Source organism: Mizuhopecten yessoensis, unplaced genomic scaffold (assembly GCF_002113885.1).
Source record: "Mizuhopecten yessoensis strain PY_sf001 unplaced genomic scaffold, ASM211388v2 scaffold4839, whole genome shotgun sequence".
In the NCBI taxonomy this organism is placed as follows: domain Eukaryota; kingdom Metazoa; phylum Mollusca; class Bivalvia; order Pectinida; family Pectinidae; genus Mizuhopecten; species Mizuhopecten yessoensis.
The window spans coordinates 708,052-725,494 of NW_018405747.1; the positions used below are offsets into that span (position 1 = coordinate 708,052).

The 17,443-nt window shown below is 40.0% G+C and overlaps 1 protein-coding gene across 3 annotated transcripts in view; it reads left to right on the forward strand.

Annotated features, from left to right (window-relative positions):
• LOC110449910 (hemocyte protein-glutamine gamma-glutamyltransferase-like) overlaps nucleotides 1–17,443 on the forward strand; it is a 34,390-nt gene that overhangs the window by 2,827 nt on the left and 14,120 nt on the right. Inside the window, exons 1-8 of one of the 3 annotated variants that reach the window (XM_021497070.1) lie at nucleotides 579–1,024; nucleotides 9,833–10,060; nucleotides 10,504–10,764; nucleotides 12,578–12,696; nucleotides 13,894–14,001; nucleotides 14,130–14,304; nucleotides 15,433–15,571; nucleotides 17,287–17,393. In XM_021497070.1, coding sequence (XP_021352745.1) covers nucleotides 931–1,024; nucleotides 9,833–10,060; nucleotides 10,504–10,764; nucleotides 12,578–12,696; nucleotides 13,894–14,001; nucleotides 14,130–14,304; nucleotides 15,433–15,571; nucleotides 17,287–17,393 — 1,231 coding nt within the window. In that variant the 5' untranslated portion in view covers nucleotides 579–930. Of the gene's footprint in view, nucleotides 1–578; nucleotides 1,025–9,832; nucleotides 10,061–10,503; nucleotides 10,765–12,577; nucleotides 12,697–13,893; nucleotides 14,002–14,129; nucleotides 14,305–15,432; nucleotides 15,572–17,286; nucleotides 17,394–17,443 lie in introns of those variants that run through there. The other 2 variants (XM_021497069.1, XM_021497071.1) reach the window with 2 other exon arrangements.

Consider the following 17,443-nt stretch of genomic DNA (forward strand, 5'->3'; position numbering starts at 1 on the left):
CCCCACCCCCCTAGAGGTTTTATGTCTAAATTATCCTCCTGTGTGATTATGGAGTCAAATACTCCTCCTAATTATATATTTTACCAGGATCTGATGATTGAATTTGTTTTCCTGTATTTTAGAATAGGAAGTGGGTGTATAAATAAATGTGTTACAATCAATAAGGATATTAAGTGGCTATATATATTAAGTCAGTAGTACTATACACTCGTAGATCTTATAACTACCGGGAATTAAAACCATCGGTATATTTGTATTATACAAAGGGCCAAGACATAATGCCCTTGACACAAAATTGTCTCCTGAGGCTGCGATTAACTTATCCGGGCCCTTTTGAACTTGTTTTAAAACAGCTGGGGAAAGTACGATTGGCTTATATCTCACATATATTTAAACCCGAGATCTTCGTGTGTGACTGCAGAAAAATATTAAGACGTTGAGTATAGTCAAGTTCCATTATGTCGTTATAAACATATATATATATACGTGTAATGCATCAATTGTTCAGCGCCTTGTGTATAGTTAAACTTTTGTTGTACAACCTATTGAATTGATCTGTGCAGTGTTGCATGTTCCTTCTGGTAAACAGCCTATCATTAAATATTCAAGTACATGTGGCTGTTTGGTATTTAAAGGTTTAGGTGTGCGTGGGGATATGCTGTCTAGGTTTGGCCTTAATGATCACTGGACTGTAAAGAACTTACAGTGACCTTCAGTAAAATCAAAGTCGATAAAAAAACACATTGCCAGTTTATGTTAAGTATTCATTGTGAGTGTTATTTTTAGATTGAATGCAGCAAATCCACCCAGCAAACTATAGCTATACACATGAGTGAACGTGTATATATATCGAAGGTGTTATAACACATTCATTTTGTTTGTGTTGATCATACCTGTGTTTCAAAACCTCAGAAGCAGAGCTAGAAAACCATGGGAAACATTTTCTCATTTCACCGTGCCCCTGAGATAGAATCAAGAGAAGGACGGTTCATCCAGCCCCGTAGCGCACCCCTGGAGCACACAGGTGGGTATGCACGAATTTAGCTTCTGTAGAATGTACAAAGACAGGGCTGGGCAAGGTATAGTAATTAGGACAGCTAGGACTGAGCATAGGCAGAGTGGACACAGGACAAGGCAGAGGCAGGTCAAGGTGGAGACAGGGCAGGGCAGGGCAGGGCCGGGCAGGGCAGAGGCAAAGAGAACACAGGACAAGGCAGAGGCAAAGCGAAAACAGGACAAGGCAGAGGCAGGTCAAGGTGGAGACAGGGCAGGGCAGGGCAGGGCAGGGCAGAGGCAAAGTGAACACAGGACAAGGCAGAGGCAAAGTGAACACAGGACAAGGCAGAGGCAGGTCAAGGAGGAGACCGGACAGGGCAGGGCAGGGCAGGGCAGGGCAGGGCAGGGCAGGGCAGGGGCAGGGCAGGGCATAATGTAGCAGATAAAAGACAGTGCAGGGCCATACAAGATCAAATGCACAAAATAACCGGTGATTCATAGGCAGGATTTGTGCAAATGTTGGACCAGAAGAGGGCTGGGTAAATGGGTAGGGTGAGCAGAAAAAGGGTTCTGATAAGGGAGAAGATTAAGTTAAAGATTACAGTGGCAAAACGGACGACAATTAGGTTGGGATGATGAAGATAGATAAAGGTATGATGAAAGGCATATCTGAGATATGACTGATGAAGCAGAGGGTAGTGTAGGTATGAAACAGCTTATGGAACAGAGTAGGTGTAGGACAGAAAGGGCAAAGCTGGGATAAAGATGGAAAAGAGTAGGCGTAGGACGGAAAGGGCAAAGGTGGTATAAACATGGAACAGAGTAGGTGGAGAACAGAAAGGGCAAAGCTGGTATAAAGATGGGGTCATTACCAGTTACAAAGTGGCTGACACGCCAGCTATGGTGCTGTTGAGTGGGGTTACATTGATAACTGAAGTCACATGACCCTCTACAATGTGTCACATTCATACCTGAAGTCACATGACTCTCTACAGTGTATATTATTGATAACTGAAGTTACATGACCCTCTACTGGAACAGAGTAGGTGAAGGACAGAAATGGCAAAGCTGGGATAAAGATGGAAAAGAGTAGGAGTAGGACGGAAAGGGCAAAGCTGGGATAATGGGCAAAGCTGGGATAAAGATGGAACAGTGTAGGTGTAGGACAGAAAGGGAAAAGCTGGGATAAAGATGGAAGGGAGTAGGTGAACGACAGAAAGGACAAAGCTGGGATAAAGATGGAACAGGGTAGGTGTAGAACAGAAAGGGCAAACCTGGGATAAAGATGGAACAGAGAAGGTGTAAGACAGAAAGGGAAAAGCTGGGATAAAGATGGAACAGAGAAGGTGTAGAACAGAAAGGGCAAAGCTGGTATAAAGATGGGGTCATTACCAGTTACAAAGTGGCTGACACGCCAGCTATGGTGCTGTTGAGTGGGGTTACATTGATAACTGAAGTCACATGGCCCTCTACAGTGTATCACATTCATAACTGAAGTCACATGACCTGTGTAACCCCTGGTGTACAGGTAGAAAAGCTGGGATAAAGATGGAAAAGAGTAGGAGTAGGACGGAAAGGGCAAAGCTGGTATAAAGATGGGGTCATTACCAGTTACAAAGTGGCTGACACGCCAGCTATGGTGCTGTTGAGTGGGGTTACATTGATAACTGAAGTCACATGCCCCTCTACAGTGTATCTCATTGATAACTGAAGTCACATGACCCTCTACAGTATATCACATTGGTAACTGAAGTCACATGACCCTCTACAATGTGTCACATTCATACCTGAAGTCACATGACTCTCTACAGTGTATATCATTAATAACTGAAGTTACATGACCCTCTACAGTGTATATCATTGATAACTGAAGTCACATGACCCTCTACAGTATATCACATTGGTAACTGAAGTCACATGACCCTCTACAGTGTATATCATTGATAACTGAAGTCACATGACCCTCTACAGTATATCACATTGGTAACTGAAGTCACATGACCCTCTACAGTATATCACATTGGTAACTGAAGTCACATGACCCTCTACAGTATATCACATTGGTAACTGAAGTCACATGACCCTCTACAGTATATCACATTGGTAACTGAAGTCACATGACCCTCTACAATGTGTCACATTGATAACTGAAGTCTCATGACCCTCTACAGTGTATCACATTCATAACTGAAGTCACATGACCTGTGTAACCCCTGGTGTACAGGTAGAAAAGCTGGGATAAAGATGGAACAGGGTAGGCGTAGGACAGAAAGGGCAAAGCTGGGATAAAGATGGAAAAGAGTAGGCGTAGGACGGAAAGGGCAAAGCTGGTATAAACATGGAACAGAGTAGGTGTAGAACAGAAAGGGCAAAGCTGGGATAATGATGGAACAGAGTAGGCATAGGACAGAAAGGGCAAAGCTGGGATAAAGATGGAACAGAGTAGGTGAAGGACAGAAAGGGCAAAGCTGGGATAAAGATGGAAGAGAGTAGGTGAACGACAGAAAGGGCAAAGCTGGGATAATGATGGAACAGAGTAGGTGTAGAACAGAAAGGGCAAAGCTGGTATAAAGATGGGGTCATTACCAGTTACAAAGTGGCTGACACGCCAGCTATGGTGCTGTTGAGTGGGGTTACATTGATAACTGAAGTCACATGACCCTCTACAGTATATCACATTGATAACTGAAGTCACATGACCCTCTACAGTGTGTAACAATGATAACTGCAGTCACATGACCCTCTACAGTGTATCACATTGATAAATGAAGTCACATTACCCTCTACAGAGTATCACATTGGTAACTGAAGTCACATGACCCTCTACAATGTGTCACATTGATACCTGAAGTCACATGACTCTCTACAGTGTATATCATTGATAACTGAAGTTACATGACCCTCTACAGTGTATATCATTGATAACTGAAGTCACATGACCCTCTACAGTATATCACATTGGTAACTGAAGTCACATGACCCTCTACAATGTGTCACATTGATAACTGAAGTTACATGACCCTCTACAGTGTATATCATTGATAACTGAAGTCACATGACCCTCTACAGTATATCACATTGGTAACTGAAGTCACATGACCCTCTACAGTATATCACATTGATAACTGAAGTCACATGACCCTCTACAGTGTGTCACATTGATAACTGAAGTCACATGACCCTCTACAGTGTATCACATTGATAACTGAAGTCACATGACCCTCTACAGTGTATTACATTGATACCTGAAGTCACATGACCCTCTACAGTGTATCACATTGATAACTGAAGTCACATGACCTGTTTAACCCCTGGTGTACAGGTAGAACAATCGCTTCCTTTAAAGCTTTTACATCTATATAGGGATTTAAATGATATACAGTAAAAGAGACCCTGGACTATGCATATTGTTTAATTAATATGTATATACATGCATGATTTTTTTTGAAATTTCTAACATTCTATGCAAACAGCATTACGTACATCTGCAGATTATATTTTGCTGTATATATACCTGTGTAGATATTTAATGTTGTGTAACAGTATAGATATTTATGTTGTATACCTGTGTAAATATATTTTCTTCTAGACCTGTGTAGATATATTTTGATAAAATTATAACTCATTAAAATTGAAGTCATTGGTAATCAGGTATGAAAAGATCTATAGAACTGCAACATTATTGTATTGGTCTTTGAGGTCCCATTTGGTTAAATACACGTCGTAAACAGTCATTGCCATTTTTGTGAGAACAATATCTAAAGACAATACAAAGGAAATGTAAATACAATAAAAATGTTATGATGTAGTTGGACAAAATAACATGCAAATTTAGCAGAAACCTTATCGTGCTGCCAGGCACCCATCTAGCTACTGACCATACTTGACGTTGCTAAACTAGTGAGCACATCCAAAGCTTACACTGCATCCCTGGAAAAGCTAGCCTGCCAGTTATGTAGAAATTTCCCCTCATTTTCCTTAGCTGTTATAATTACACATTTCCCATTCCAATGTTCATGTTCCAAGTCTTGGCCTGGGGAATCCTGTAGGTCCTTAAAATGTCCCACAGGGTCATGACGCTGCTACTACAAGTGGGAACTAGCCTTACAAGGTACCACAGGGTCATGATGCTGCCACTACAAGTGGGAACTAGCCTTAAAATGTCCCACAGGGTCATGATGCTGCATCGTTGATCAAGTTAATTTGCCAGTAAGGCAGTATTTGAATTTAATTTAATTTAATTGAAAAATAATGGACGCAGGCTGAAAGCCTCTAAGTCCATATCACAAAACATAGTATAAAAATATTATATTGTCATTGGTTAACATATATAAACTTTCCCAAAAGAGTTATTTTAAAAGTCATTATCAGTAATTATTGGAAATAGTGTCCTTCAGATGGTTATCCAACAGGATCTCAAAGTCCTTCGTGGTTTCTGCATTTACAACCGATTCCGGTAGACCGTTCCAGATATCAACTACCCTAAACGTGAACGAGTTTTTCCTTAGCTCTGTACTACATCGTTGTTTATACAGCTTAAATTTATGTCCTCGTGTTCTTTCGTTATTATCGTAGACAAATATGTCTGACGTGACTTTCTCATCAAACTTCCTCTTCACAATCTTGAAAACGTTAATCAAATCACCTCTAGTCCTTCGGTGTTTTAGTGTCGGTAGTTTTAATTTTTCTAAACGTTCTTCGTAGGAGATTTCTTTAAATCCAGGTAGAAGCTTAGTGGCTCTCCGTTGTACATTCTCTATCATCTGGATATCTTTAAGTTTATACGGACTCCACGCACTGGCTGCGTATTCTAGATGCGGTCTTACCAGAGCCTTAAATAACTGTCTAAAAATCGATTCGTCCAAAAAAGTAAATGATCTTCTAATAATCCCGAGTACTGAATTAGCTTTATTTATTGAGTTTTGAATGTGGGTCCGAAAGTCCAGGTTTGCATCCACCGTTACTCCTAAATCTTTTTCACTGTTGATTTTGTCAAGTACGACTTCTCCAGTTTTGCTCGCGAGACGGTATGTTCTATTATTGTTTGGTGATCCTTTAACCTGAAGAACCTTGCATTTATTCGGATGAAATTTCAGAAGCCAATCATCAGACCATTTTTGAAGATTATTCAAATCTGCTTGTAGAATTTCCTTATCCTCATCAGTTCGTATCTTGCGGTATAATTTAGTATCATCCGCGAATAGAGGGCACGATGACGCAGTGTTCTCGGGCATGTCATTGATATACATAACAAATAGTATTGGTCCTAAAACACTCCCCTGAGGAATTCCGCTTAAGACGTTCTGTAATTTGGATGTAGATCCGTTAACCACTACTTTTTGATGTCTATCACTTAAAAAGTTTTCTATCCATTTAACAGTTTTCGCGCTGATTCCATAATTATATAGCTTGTGTATTAGACGGCGATGGGGTACCTTGTCGAAAGCTTTCATAAAATCCATATAAATGACATCAATTTCTCCTCCCGTATCCAACATATGAGTCCACTCATCTAGGACGATTAACATTTGAAGTGTTGTTGATCTTCCGGGGAGAAATCCAAACTGATTTTTGCTGAATAAATTGTTCAGTTGCATGTGTTGAACTATACTATCACGTATAAGTTTTTCCATTGTTTTAACGATGATACTAGTAAGACTAACAGGTCGATAGTTTCCAGGATCGGTTTTTGAACCTTTTTTGTAAATAGCGGTGATGTTCGCGTCCTTCCATGATTGGGGTAGTTTTCCTTCAGAGAGAGATTTATTGAAGATTATCGAAATTGGTATACACAAAACATCGCGAAGTTCCTTTAAAGCTTTCGGATGCATCCCATCGGGTCCTGGTGATTTGTTAGCATCTAAATTGAAAAGTAGTTTCTTGATTACATCTCCATTGATTGACGTGTCTTGAAATAAGTGACTGACAGGTCTGGCTAGGAACGGAGGTAGCTCCCCCGGTGGTTCTTTAGTAAATACACTCGTGAAGAAATTAACCAATACTTCTGCCTTCTCCGAATCACTAGTTGCTATTTCTGTAGGGTTTCCGTTCAATCCTTTTAGGTCCGAAATTCCCGATCTCACTTTTCTCTTAGCATTTATATATTTCCAGAATCGTTTAGGCTGGTGCTTCGCATTAAGTGCAATTTCCTTTTCCATCTCCTTTTTTGCCTTCCGGAGTTCCCATTTGACTTGGTTTCTGAGTTTGGCATACTCCTTATACCTATCTTGTGTTTTTGTTTCCATAAACCTCGTCCAAGCCCGATGTTTTTTATTGATTTTATTCCTAAGATCCCTGTTCAACGCTAGGCCGTTTTTGCTGTTTGCAGTTGTGTTCTTCTTTTTTGGGATATATTTGTCCGCAGTATTATGGAATATACGGAGAAATTTGTTGTACGCTTCTTCAGTATCCAGGTTAGACAAAGTTTCTGTCCATTCCACCTCCCGTAGTTCCTTCTTCATGTTGGTATAGTCTCCTTTACGGAAATTATATCCTGTTTGAAAATTGTTGGATACCGTTTTGCGGAACGCGTATTCAAAATATATAAGAAGATGATCACTGTTGCCTATAGGACTATCGTAATTAATAGCATTCACTGTCTCTTCCGCATTAGTTAATATTAAATCAAGGATATTTGCTTCGTTCCCCACTCGGATGCGAGTGCATTCAGTGGAATGTTGATAAAGAAAGTTGTCTCTTAAAAGTTCTATAAAGTTTTCACCTTGTCTATCTCCCCTTGATATCCATGTGTTCCAGTCTATACTTGGGAAGTTGAAATCCCCTAATATTAACAGCTGTGAAAACTCTTTATCTGTAGAAACTTTAGTTATTAGTTTATGTAGCTCATCGTTGTTATCCTTATCAGAGTTCGGACTTCTATAGACACAGCCAATCAACACTTTCTCCTTATCCGGCGATGTTAATTTTACCCAGATGCTCTCTTTAAAGCTGGTTGTAATGTTCACTTCCACGGGTTTAAGGCCTTCCTTGATGTAAATACCTATTCCACGGTGTCGATTGGGGTCGTTTTCGTTTATAAAAAAATCATATCCCGGAATGTTTAGCTCTGCTTTACTTGGTAAAAATCTATAATTTTTCGGGTAGATTTCAGTTATACCTATCGCGTCTATACCCCTCTCTTTCTGTTGAATCCTTAGTTTTAACTCATCTAATTTGTTTAAAAGACTGTCAGCATTAGTGTAAAAGCAGCTCAAGTTATCGTTTAATCTTTCCGAATTTTCGTTTTGATTTTCACGATTTTTCTGTTCCATGGGGGGCCTTTTACCCTGTGGACAAAACCCCCGGTTTCCTTCTCGTTTCTCTTTTTCGCTTCTCCCCTTAGTGCTGCCTCTCCTTCTCTTTCTGATTTGGTCAGATCATTATTAATCCGAATGGATTTGTAATCATCATTGGTTTGAAGATTCCGAATATTTTTGAAAAACACAGATTTATAAGCAATGCTACCGAAGCTGACTAGGATGGGTCGGGTTTTCTCCTGTTGTTTTCTGCCTAGTCTGGTAATCTTGGGAATGTCATTCAATCCCTCAGCCGAGACTTTGCAGGTTTTAAGCATCTTTGTAACTATCTCCAAATCCGCATGTTTTGCGTCCCCGTTATCCTCTTTTTCGTCAATCCCGAAAATGATTATGTTGTTTTCTCTGCGTTTTTTATCGTTAAGCTCCGATAATACAGTAGATGTAGCATCATTGATACTAGTATGGGTATCCTTGGATGAACTTACAGAGTTTGCCAGTTCTTCTTGAATTATCTTCCTCACCTCATCAGTTCCACACTTCGACTTTATAACGAGTTCAAGCTTGGTAATTCTTTCCTCGTATGCTGCCATTATCTCAGCACATTTGTTTTCCACTATGGTTTCGGTATGAAGGTTTTTTCTTACTGCCACATTGCATGGCGCGCAAAACCACATCGAATCCGTTTTGTTTAGAAAATCATATTCCGTGACTTCTTTCTGCAGGCACGCGATAAAGAAACGGTCTTTGCAGCGTTCACATTCCAACATTTTAGCGTTTGGGTCTCCATTGTCCGTCTTCTGAACAACTTGCAGGTCCAAGTGTCCGACAAAAACGGGTTGGAACTTCGTCTACTACTCCCTTTTCTCTCTCCAGAACGCGTGACCACTGTTTCCTTCTTCTTTTCGCCTGATCTGCTTGACGACGATGTAACGTCCTTAGATCCCGCTGGACGCATGTCAAAAATTGTAGAGATCTCTGTTCCTGTTGGGGGATGAGTCCTTTTACCACCCGCTCTATGTAGAGCTAATATTTAGCTTCTTCCGTGACAATTTCCAGCACAATGTGACGTTGATAAACTTTATAAAACTAAAAAAAAAGCTTCCGATTTACCGGAGACCGGAACAATGGCGTCTGTTACCATGTGACGTCTATTTTTTGGCTGTTACGAAGGAAAGATATTTTGTTTGATTGTTTTGTGTTTTATGTTCTATTGACAGCTATTGATCATTTAAGAACATATCAGACTTTTGTTTGGAGGAAAACTTGAGAATGCGAAAAAAATAACACCAACCATGCATGGCCAGCAGCCAGTACCTGGCGACTGCCCAACGTGGGCCTAAAAACCTGTGACTAAGTGGTGAAGAGCTAGTGATTGCAGATGTTCAGGTGCCTTCACCACTCAGCTACATCTACCCTTATTTGTCTCTTCTATATCCTCCACAGATCTATGAATTACGTCAGGTTCAGACCCATCTGAAGATTCATCTGTTTAAAGATTCCCCTGTTTAAGTACATCTGTTTCAGACCCTCCTGAAAAAAAACATCGTTTAAGTACATCTGTTTCAATATTTCTGTTTCAGACCCTCCAGAAGAAGATGTAAAAGACATTTTCCAGGTGACAGAAGTCCAGTTTAACATTGATGATGACTGCAAGGCTCACCGTACTGACAAGTACAGCCTTACTGAGGAGCGGCCAGGCCAGGATCAGTTCCTCATCGTCCGCAGGGGTCAGCCATTCCAGATGAGGCTCACCTGTGACCAGCCTTATGATCAACAAACACACGAACTGAAACTGATTTTTGAGACAGGTACAAGGAATAATGAACCAGTTTATATATTATGCACGTTATGTAATCAAAACTACTGAGATTATTGCAGATTGAAATTGATTGATACACCCATGTCATGATGAATTTATTGTATTTCTGTATTTCCACCCTCGGAAACAACCAGCTATACGGAACCTGAGAGAAAAACACCTGTTGTGACATCAGAGTTAAAACAATGTATATATGATATCATGATAATCTGATGGCACAAGACTCATGATGACCGTTTGAGTTAGCATGTTCTTTAGATACTCAACACACATTCTTTGTAATGAGTGAAAAAGGATCTTCAGTGAGTTTCTATTTCATATGAGTTATGAAATTAAAAATAATAACTTCTAGAATTGTTTTATGAATATGAATTTTAGATAAACTGAGAACAAGATAAGATCCTTTATGTCTAATTTTGCATTTATTTACAGGAAGCAATCCTCTGTCAACCTCGGGAACGAAAGTGGAGGTGATCTTGTCAGAGGCTGATCAACACAGCCAATGGGGAGCCAAGCTTCTGGAACAGAAGGAGGACATGAGCTTGACGTTGGAGGTCAAAACTCCACCCCCCTGTATCATTGGTCGCTGGAACCTCAAAATCAGGACACTAAAGAAGGCAAACATGCAGCCATCTCACAAGATCTACAGCCACCCCCTGCCAATATATGTCCTGTTTAACCCCTGGTGTAAAGGTAAAACATTGCATGATCTACAGCCACCCCCAGCCAATATATGTCCTGTTTACAGCCACCCCCAGCCAATATATGTCCTGTTTAACTCCTGGTGTACAGGTAGAACATCACAAGATCTACAGCAACCCCCTGCCAATATATGTCGTGTTTAACCCCTGGTGTAAAGGTAGAACATTACAAGATCTACAGCAACCCCGAGCCAATATATGTCCTGTTTAACCCCTGGTGTACAGGTAGAACATTACAAGATCTACAGCAACCCCGAGCCAATATATGTCCTGTTTAACCCCTGGTGTAAAGGTAAAACATTGCATGATCTACAGCCAACCCCAGACAATATATGTCCTGTTTAACCCCTGGTGTAAAGGTAGAACATTACAAGATCTACAGCCACCCCCAGCCAATACATGTCCTGTTTAACCCCTGGTGTACAGGTAGAACATTGCAAGATCTACAGCCACCCCCAGCCATTATATGTCCTGTTTAACCCCTGGTGTACAGGTAGAACATTACAAGATCTACAGTCAACTCCAGCCAATATATGTCCTGTTTAACCCCTGGTGTACAGGTAGATCTTGTAAAGGGAGAACATTACAAGATCTACAGTCAACTCCAGCCCATATATGTCCTGTTTAACCCGTGGTGTACAGGTGGAACATTACAATATCTACAGCCACCCCCAGCCCTTATATGTCCTGTTTAACCCGAGGTGTACAGGTGCAACATTACAAGATCTACAGCCACGCCCAGCCAATACATGTCCTTTTTAACCCCTGGTGTACAGTTAGACCATTACAAGATCTACAGCCACCCACAGCCAATACATGTCCTGTTTACCCCCTGGTGTACAGGTAGATCTTGTAAAGGTAGAACATTACAAGATCCACACCCACCCCCAGCCAATACATATCCTGTTTAACCCCTGGTGCACAGGTGGAACATTACAAGATCGACAGCCACCCCCAGCCATTACATGTCCTGTTTAACCCCTGGTGTAGAGTTAGACCATTACAAGATCTACAGCCACGCCCAGCCAATACATGTCCTTTTTAACCCCTGGTGTAAAGGTATAACATTACAAGATCTACAGTCACCCCCAGCCAATATATGGCCTGTTTAACCCCTGGTGTACTGGTAGAACATTGCAAGATCGTCAGCCTCCCCCAGCCATTATATGTCCTGTTTAACCCCTGGCGTACAGGTAGAACATTACAAGTTCTACAGCCACCCCCAGCCCTTATATGTCCTGTTTAACCCCTGGTGAAAAGGTACACCACTACAACATCTACAGCAACCCCCAGCCAATACATGCCCTGTTTAACCCCTGGTGTAGAGGTAGAACATTACAAGATCCACACCCACCCCCAGCCAATATATGTCCTGTTTAACCCGAGGTGTACAGGTGGAACATTACAAGATCTACAGCCACCCCCAGCCAATATATGTCCTGTTTAACCCCTGGGGTACAGGTAGAACATTACAAGATCTACAGCCCCCCCCAGCCAATATATGTCCTGTTTAACTCCTGGTGTACAGGTAGAACATTACAAGATCTACAGCAACCCCCAGCCAATATATGTCCTGTTTAAACACTGGTGTACAGGTAGAACATTACAAGATCTACAGCCACCCCCAGCCAATGTGTATTCTGTTGAAAGTTTAAAGTCTTTTTGGAGGTTCATATAGATCTGACTTAGTATCACTGCAGATCTTATACATGTATTGGTCTGTTACTGAAGCTCATCGCCACCACCAATTGATCGATGATTGATACTACATTAAGTTGGGTACCAGATGTTTTGTTTTGTTACAGAGGACCAGGTGTACCTCCATGATGATGGCCTGCTGGAGGAGTATGTATTGAGCGATACAGGAAAAATCTTCAGGGGAAGCAAGAAATCAATCTATGGTAAACCTTGGAGTTTTGGACAGGTGAGTGTAAATAAGTGATTTAATATAACACTGGATCTTAAACTTTCCAGCCTTGGCAGAGTTAAGCATGTTGAAGAAATCAGAAAAACTTTCCATAAGTTCAGTAGTTTTTAAAGAATAACTATAATCTTTTTCTTGTTATAAATTGAAAATTATTAAATATGATATACAATGTACTAGAATGTGAGGGATATACAAGGCAATCTTATTGTATTTTGATAAACATAAGAATTCCATATCTTTGGGTTATATGCTTTGATGGTCATGTATAGTACAAAATAAGTAAAGTGGTACCTGACTGTCTCAATAGTGTGTACAAATAAACACACAGATTAAGGTAGAGAGTCTGAGCACTCTGTTCTATCTCTAACAAAGAAGAGTTCCAATTTGCTTGACATGATGCCTGCTCAATAACAATAACCAGAATTATATTTAAAAAGAGATATATTTGTTGTATCCTTGAGCAAGATACTTTACTCCGCTTCTTCCAGTCTACTCAGCTGTAAATGAGTACATGGTTGGGCAGTGCTAGAATTGTTGAATGCTAGCTGTTAGCGCCGAAATGGCAGCTCAGGCTGTATACCCCCCAGGGAGTTGAGAAAGGTATTGGATGGTTGCAAATTATATATATATAACCACGGCTAATAATTTGTGAACCGCTTTGAGATGACCTACGATTTAGGTTGTGATAAAGTGGTATAGAAGAACCTCAAATTATTATTATCATTATTATTATATCCTTTTTCTCAAATGCATCAGTGCCACCAGCATTTGATCCATAATTGTACCTTTAGATTTTAAAGCAGGAAACTTATCTACTGCCCTATAGCTAATGGTCATGATATTGGTCATTTTGATACATGTCGGCAACACTGCAGGAAAATGCACTATAACTATCTTAACACAGTCCTGCACATTCTGTAATGATGTTTGCAGGAATATAAAGGAAATAACACAAATTTAACAGGAAGATGATTATTTCTAGGCCTGTATACAGTATTCCGCATCTTTAAGAAAACTATAACTTCTGATTATGATAACTGTCACACACTTTGCTATACATACTGTAGACTGTGGACTGGCTTTCTGGTGTAGTGTAGGAAATTGTGTGAAAAATAACATTTGATTGCCGATTAAGTTAGATGATGTTTAATTTTTTTTTATCAACATTCAAGATATCCATACTCACGTTTGTAGTTTGAGGACCCTGTGTTGGACTGTGTCCTTGACCTACTTGACAAGAACAACTTCCCAGCATCCACAAGAGGTGACCCTGTCAAGGTTGTCCGCAAACTCACTGCTCTGGTAAGCCACATATTACCACTATTTCTGGTTGATAAATGTGTGCAGATCAAATTATTTTTTACTTAATTACAAAACATCACCTTGTCAATGGAAGGATAAGTGTAATATATGTAAGGTATTTTGTACAGGTAAACTCCTCCGACAGGAGTGGTATCCTGACAGGTAATTGGTCAGGTAACTATGAGGGAGGAAAACCCCCCACATCCTGGACAGGAAGTCAGGCCATCATGGAGGAGTACTACAAGACTAAGTTACCGGTCAAGTACGGTCAGTGCTGGGTCTTTTCTGGAGTACTAACCACATGTGAGTATTAACTATCAATACATCGAAAAATCCACTATACAAAAACTGCTACACTTGAATCAACAAGTACTACATATGCTTTGACAATCAATCAACAATTACTACATATGCTTTGACATTGAATCAACAAGTACTACATATGCTTTGACATTGAATCAACAATTACTACATATGCTTTGACATTGAATCAACAAGTACTACATATGCTTTGACATTGAATCAACAAGTACTACATATGCTTTGACATTGAATCAACAAGTACTACATATGCTTTGACATTGAATCAAATTCAACGTTAAAATAAGGGAGGTCAGTATTGTAGGTCTTAATTAGCAAGACCAGTAACTGCCTTCCCATACATGATGTAGCTGAGGCTATCTAGGATATAGGTTTTAGCTGCTTAACCTCAGGGACAAAACCAAGGCCTGCAGATTATCAGTCAAGTCAAGCTACACCAATTGAGCTAAGGGAAATTCCCTATAGCTAAGTCAGTAATAGGAGACTAGATAGTTCACCATTGTGACACATATTAAGGGTTAAATTTGATAGTTAAGATTAAAATTGATTTTTCTGATTTATTCTCTATCAAATGTTTTGAAATATGGATAAAATGTCAATAACAAATGGTGAGGTTAAGGTTTGGTTTGTCAGTTTGTAGAGTATAAATTTTAATTTGTCAGGTTGTAGAGTATTAATTTTGATTTGTCAGGTTGGAAAGTACAAATTTTGATTTGTCAAGTTGTTGAGTATCAATTTTGATGTGTCAGTTTGTAGAGTATAAATTTTTAATTTGTCAGTTTGTAGAGTATTAATTTTGATTTGACAAGTTGTTGAGTATAAGTTATAATTTGTCAGGTTGTAGAGTATTAATTTTGATCTGTCAAGTTGTAGAGTATAAATTTATTTGTCAGTTTGCAGAGTATACATTTTGATTTGTCAAGTTGTAGAGTATAAATTTTGGTTTGCCAGTTGTAGAGTATACATTTTGGTTTGTCAGGTTGTAGAGAATAAAAAAAATTCAATTAGGTTGCGGAAAACTTAATATGAGTGAAACTTTTCCTTTGTTACGTTGGCGAATACTTCATTTTTAGTTCGCCGGGCTGATGAGTGTAATCTTTGATTTGTTAGGTTATCGTGTCCTGGGAATACCAAGCAGAAGCGTTACTAACTTTTCCTCGGCCCACGACACCGATGTATCTGTATCCATAGACTACCACTTTGATGAAGAGGGGAATCCTTTGGAGCACATGGACTCAGATTCTATTTGGTGAGTACTGAGTAACTCAGGAGACTGGCCTAGTGTGGTCATTGATTACACATTGACTCAGATTATGTGTGATGAGTACTGAGTTACTCAGGAGACTGGCCTAGTGTGGTCATTGATTACACATTGACTCAGATTATGTGTGGTGAGTACTGAGTAACTCAGGAGACTGGCCTAGTGTGGTCATTGATTACACATTGACTCAGATTATGTGTGATGAGTACTGAGTTACTCAGGTGACTGGCCTAGTGTGGTCATTGATTACACATTGACTCAGATTCTGTGTGGTGAGTACTGAGTAACTCAGGTGACTGGCCTAGTGTGGTCATTGGTTATACATGGACTCAGATTCTGTGTGGTGAGTACTGAGTTACTCAGGCGACTGGCCTAGTGTGGTCATTGGTTATACATGGACTCAGATTCTGTGTGGTGAGTACTGAGTTACTCAGTTGACTGGCCTAGTGTCGTCACTGATTACATGTCTTGCTCCACTGAGCGACTGGCATATAACAACACCGCTTGCTCGCCGAAAGGACTAAGGCGGTGGGCGTTTAATCAGTATATGTACATGCACAACATTTACACATAATCCATGAAAAAAAACAAAATGCAATCGAAATAAATATATCCAAATAAACCCTCGTACTTATGCAGATAGTTAACAGGTTGCTGTCATATGAGGTGAAAAAATGTACGCCGCAGTCTGACGTTGACTGCGCGTAACGACAATAAAGAGATACCTCGATCATTGAAATCAACCTGCACGCCCAGGAGATATCCCCCGGAAACCTGTATCCAAAAGCGGGACAAATATTATTTCTCTGCAAGTTCAATTTCTCTGAGGTGACAGTTGGACCGCTGTTGACTTTTTTTTTTTTTTTTTTTAATAGACCTGCTGAACCACCCTAAGAAACCACCTATACATCCTTAAGTTTAGAATGAACCGTATGTCCCGAGTAGGCGACTAGAAATGACCACGCTGACAACAACTACCACCAGGGTACCCGAGTACACGTGACAGCCTTCTGCTGCTTGTGCCGCACAAGACAAATTATTCCCGCTTCTAGTGCAAACCGCGGGAATATTTGAATATCTACTGGCAACACGTCTTAATGCGAATCCCCCCCCCCCCCCAATTCTACTAGAGACTATAATATGTCATTCTTTTTTTAAAGCTTTAAATATCAAATAATCTTTATACAGCATACTTTTTCAAAACTCGATCAAGACATACTATGATACAAACAGAAAAATTAATTTAAATGTATTTACTACTGATTTATTTACTTTGGAAAGTTTACATACTGTACTTGCATAATTTGTAATTATCATGTATAACCTGCATTATGACCACCTATGACCCTCATTTCATTGCTTGGCAGGTGTGCAGTTACAATATTTGACCGCAAATAAGCCCCCACCTCTAGTGAAAAAACAGAGACCAAAAGTAGGGAGGGGGCTTAATTGCAAGCAACCCCCCTGTTCACAAATGTACACCATCCTGGATATATACACCTGTTTTGATCTATGACCACACTATATATCATAATAATAATAATAATAATATAGCTAACATAAGCCACTCTAAAGGGCTTTAGCACATATACTTATATACAGTAGTTGTTCATGTTGTAAAAATAAAAACTAACATACAATTGCCAACAGTTTGCCTGTGTTTATTACCCTATTTCTGGTACATGTATGTGACTCTTTGACAGGAACTTCCATGTGTGGAACGATGTGTGGATGGCGCGTCCCGACCTTAAAGACCAGGAATACGGAGGCTGGCAGGCATGTGACTCTACACCCCAGGAGCAAAGCGATGGTAACGTAGAAATAGAAAGTTGAAACTGTCAAAGATCAACGGAAAATAGA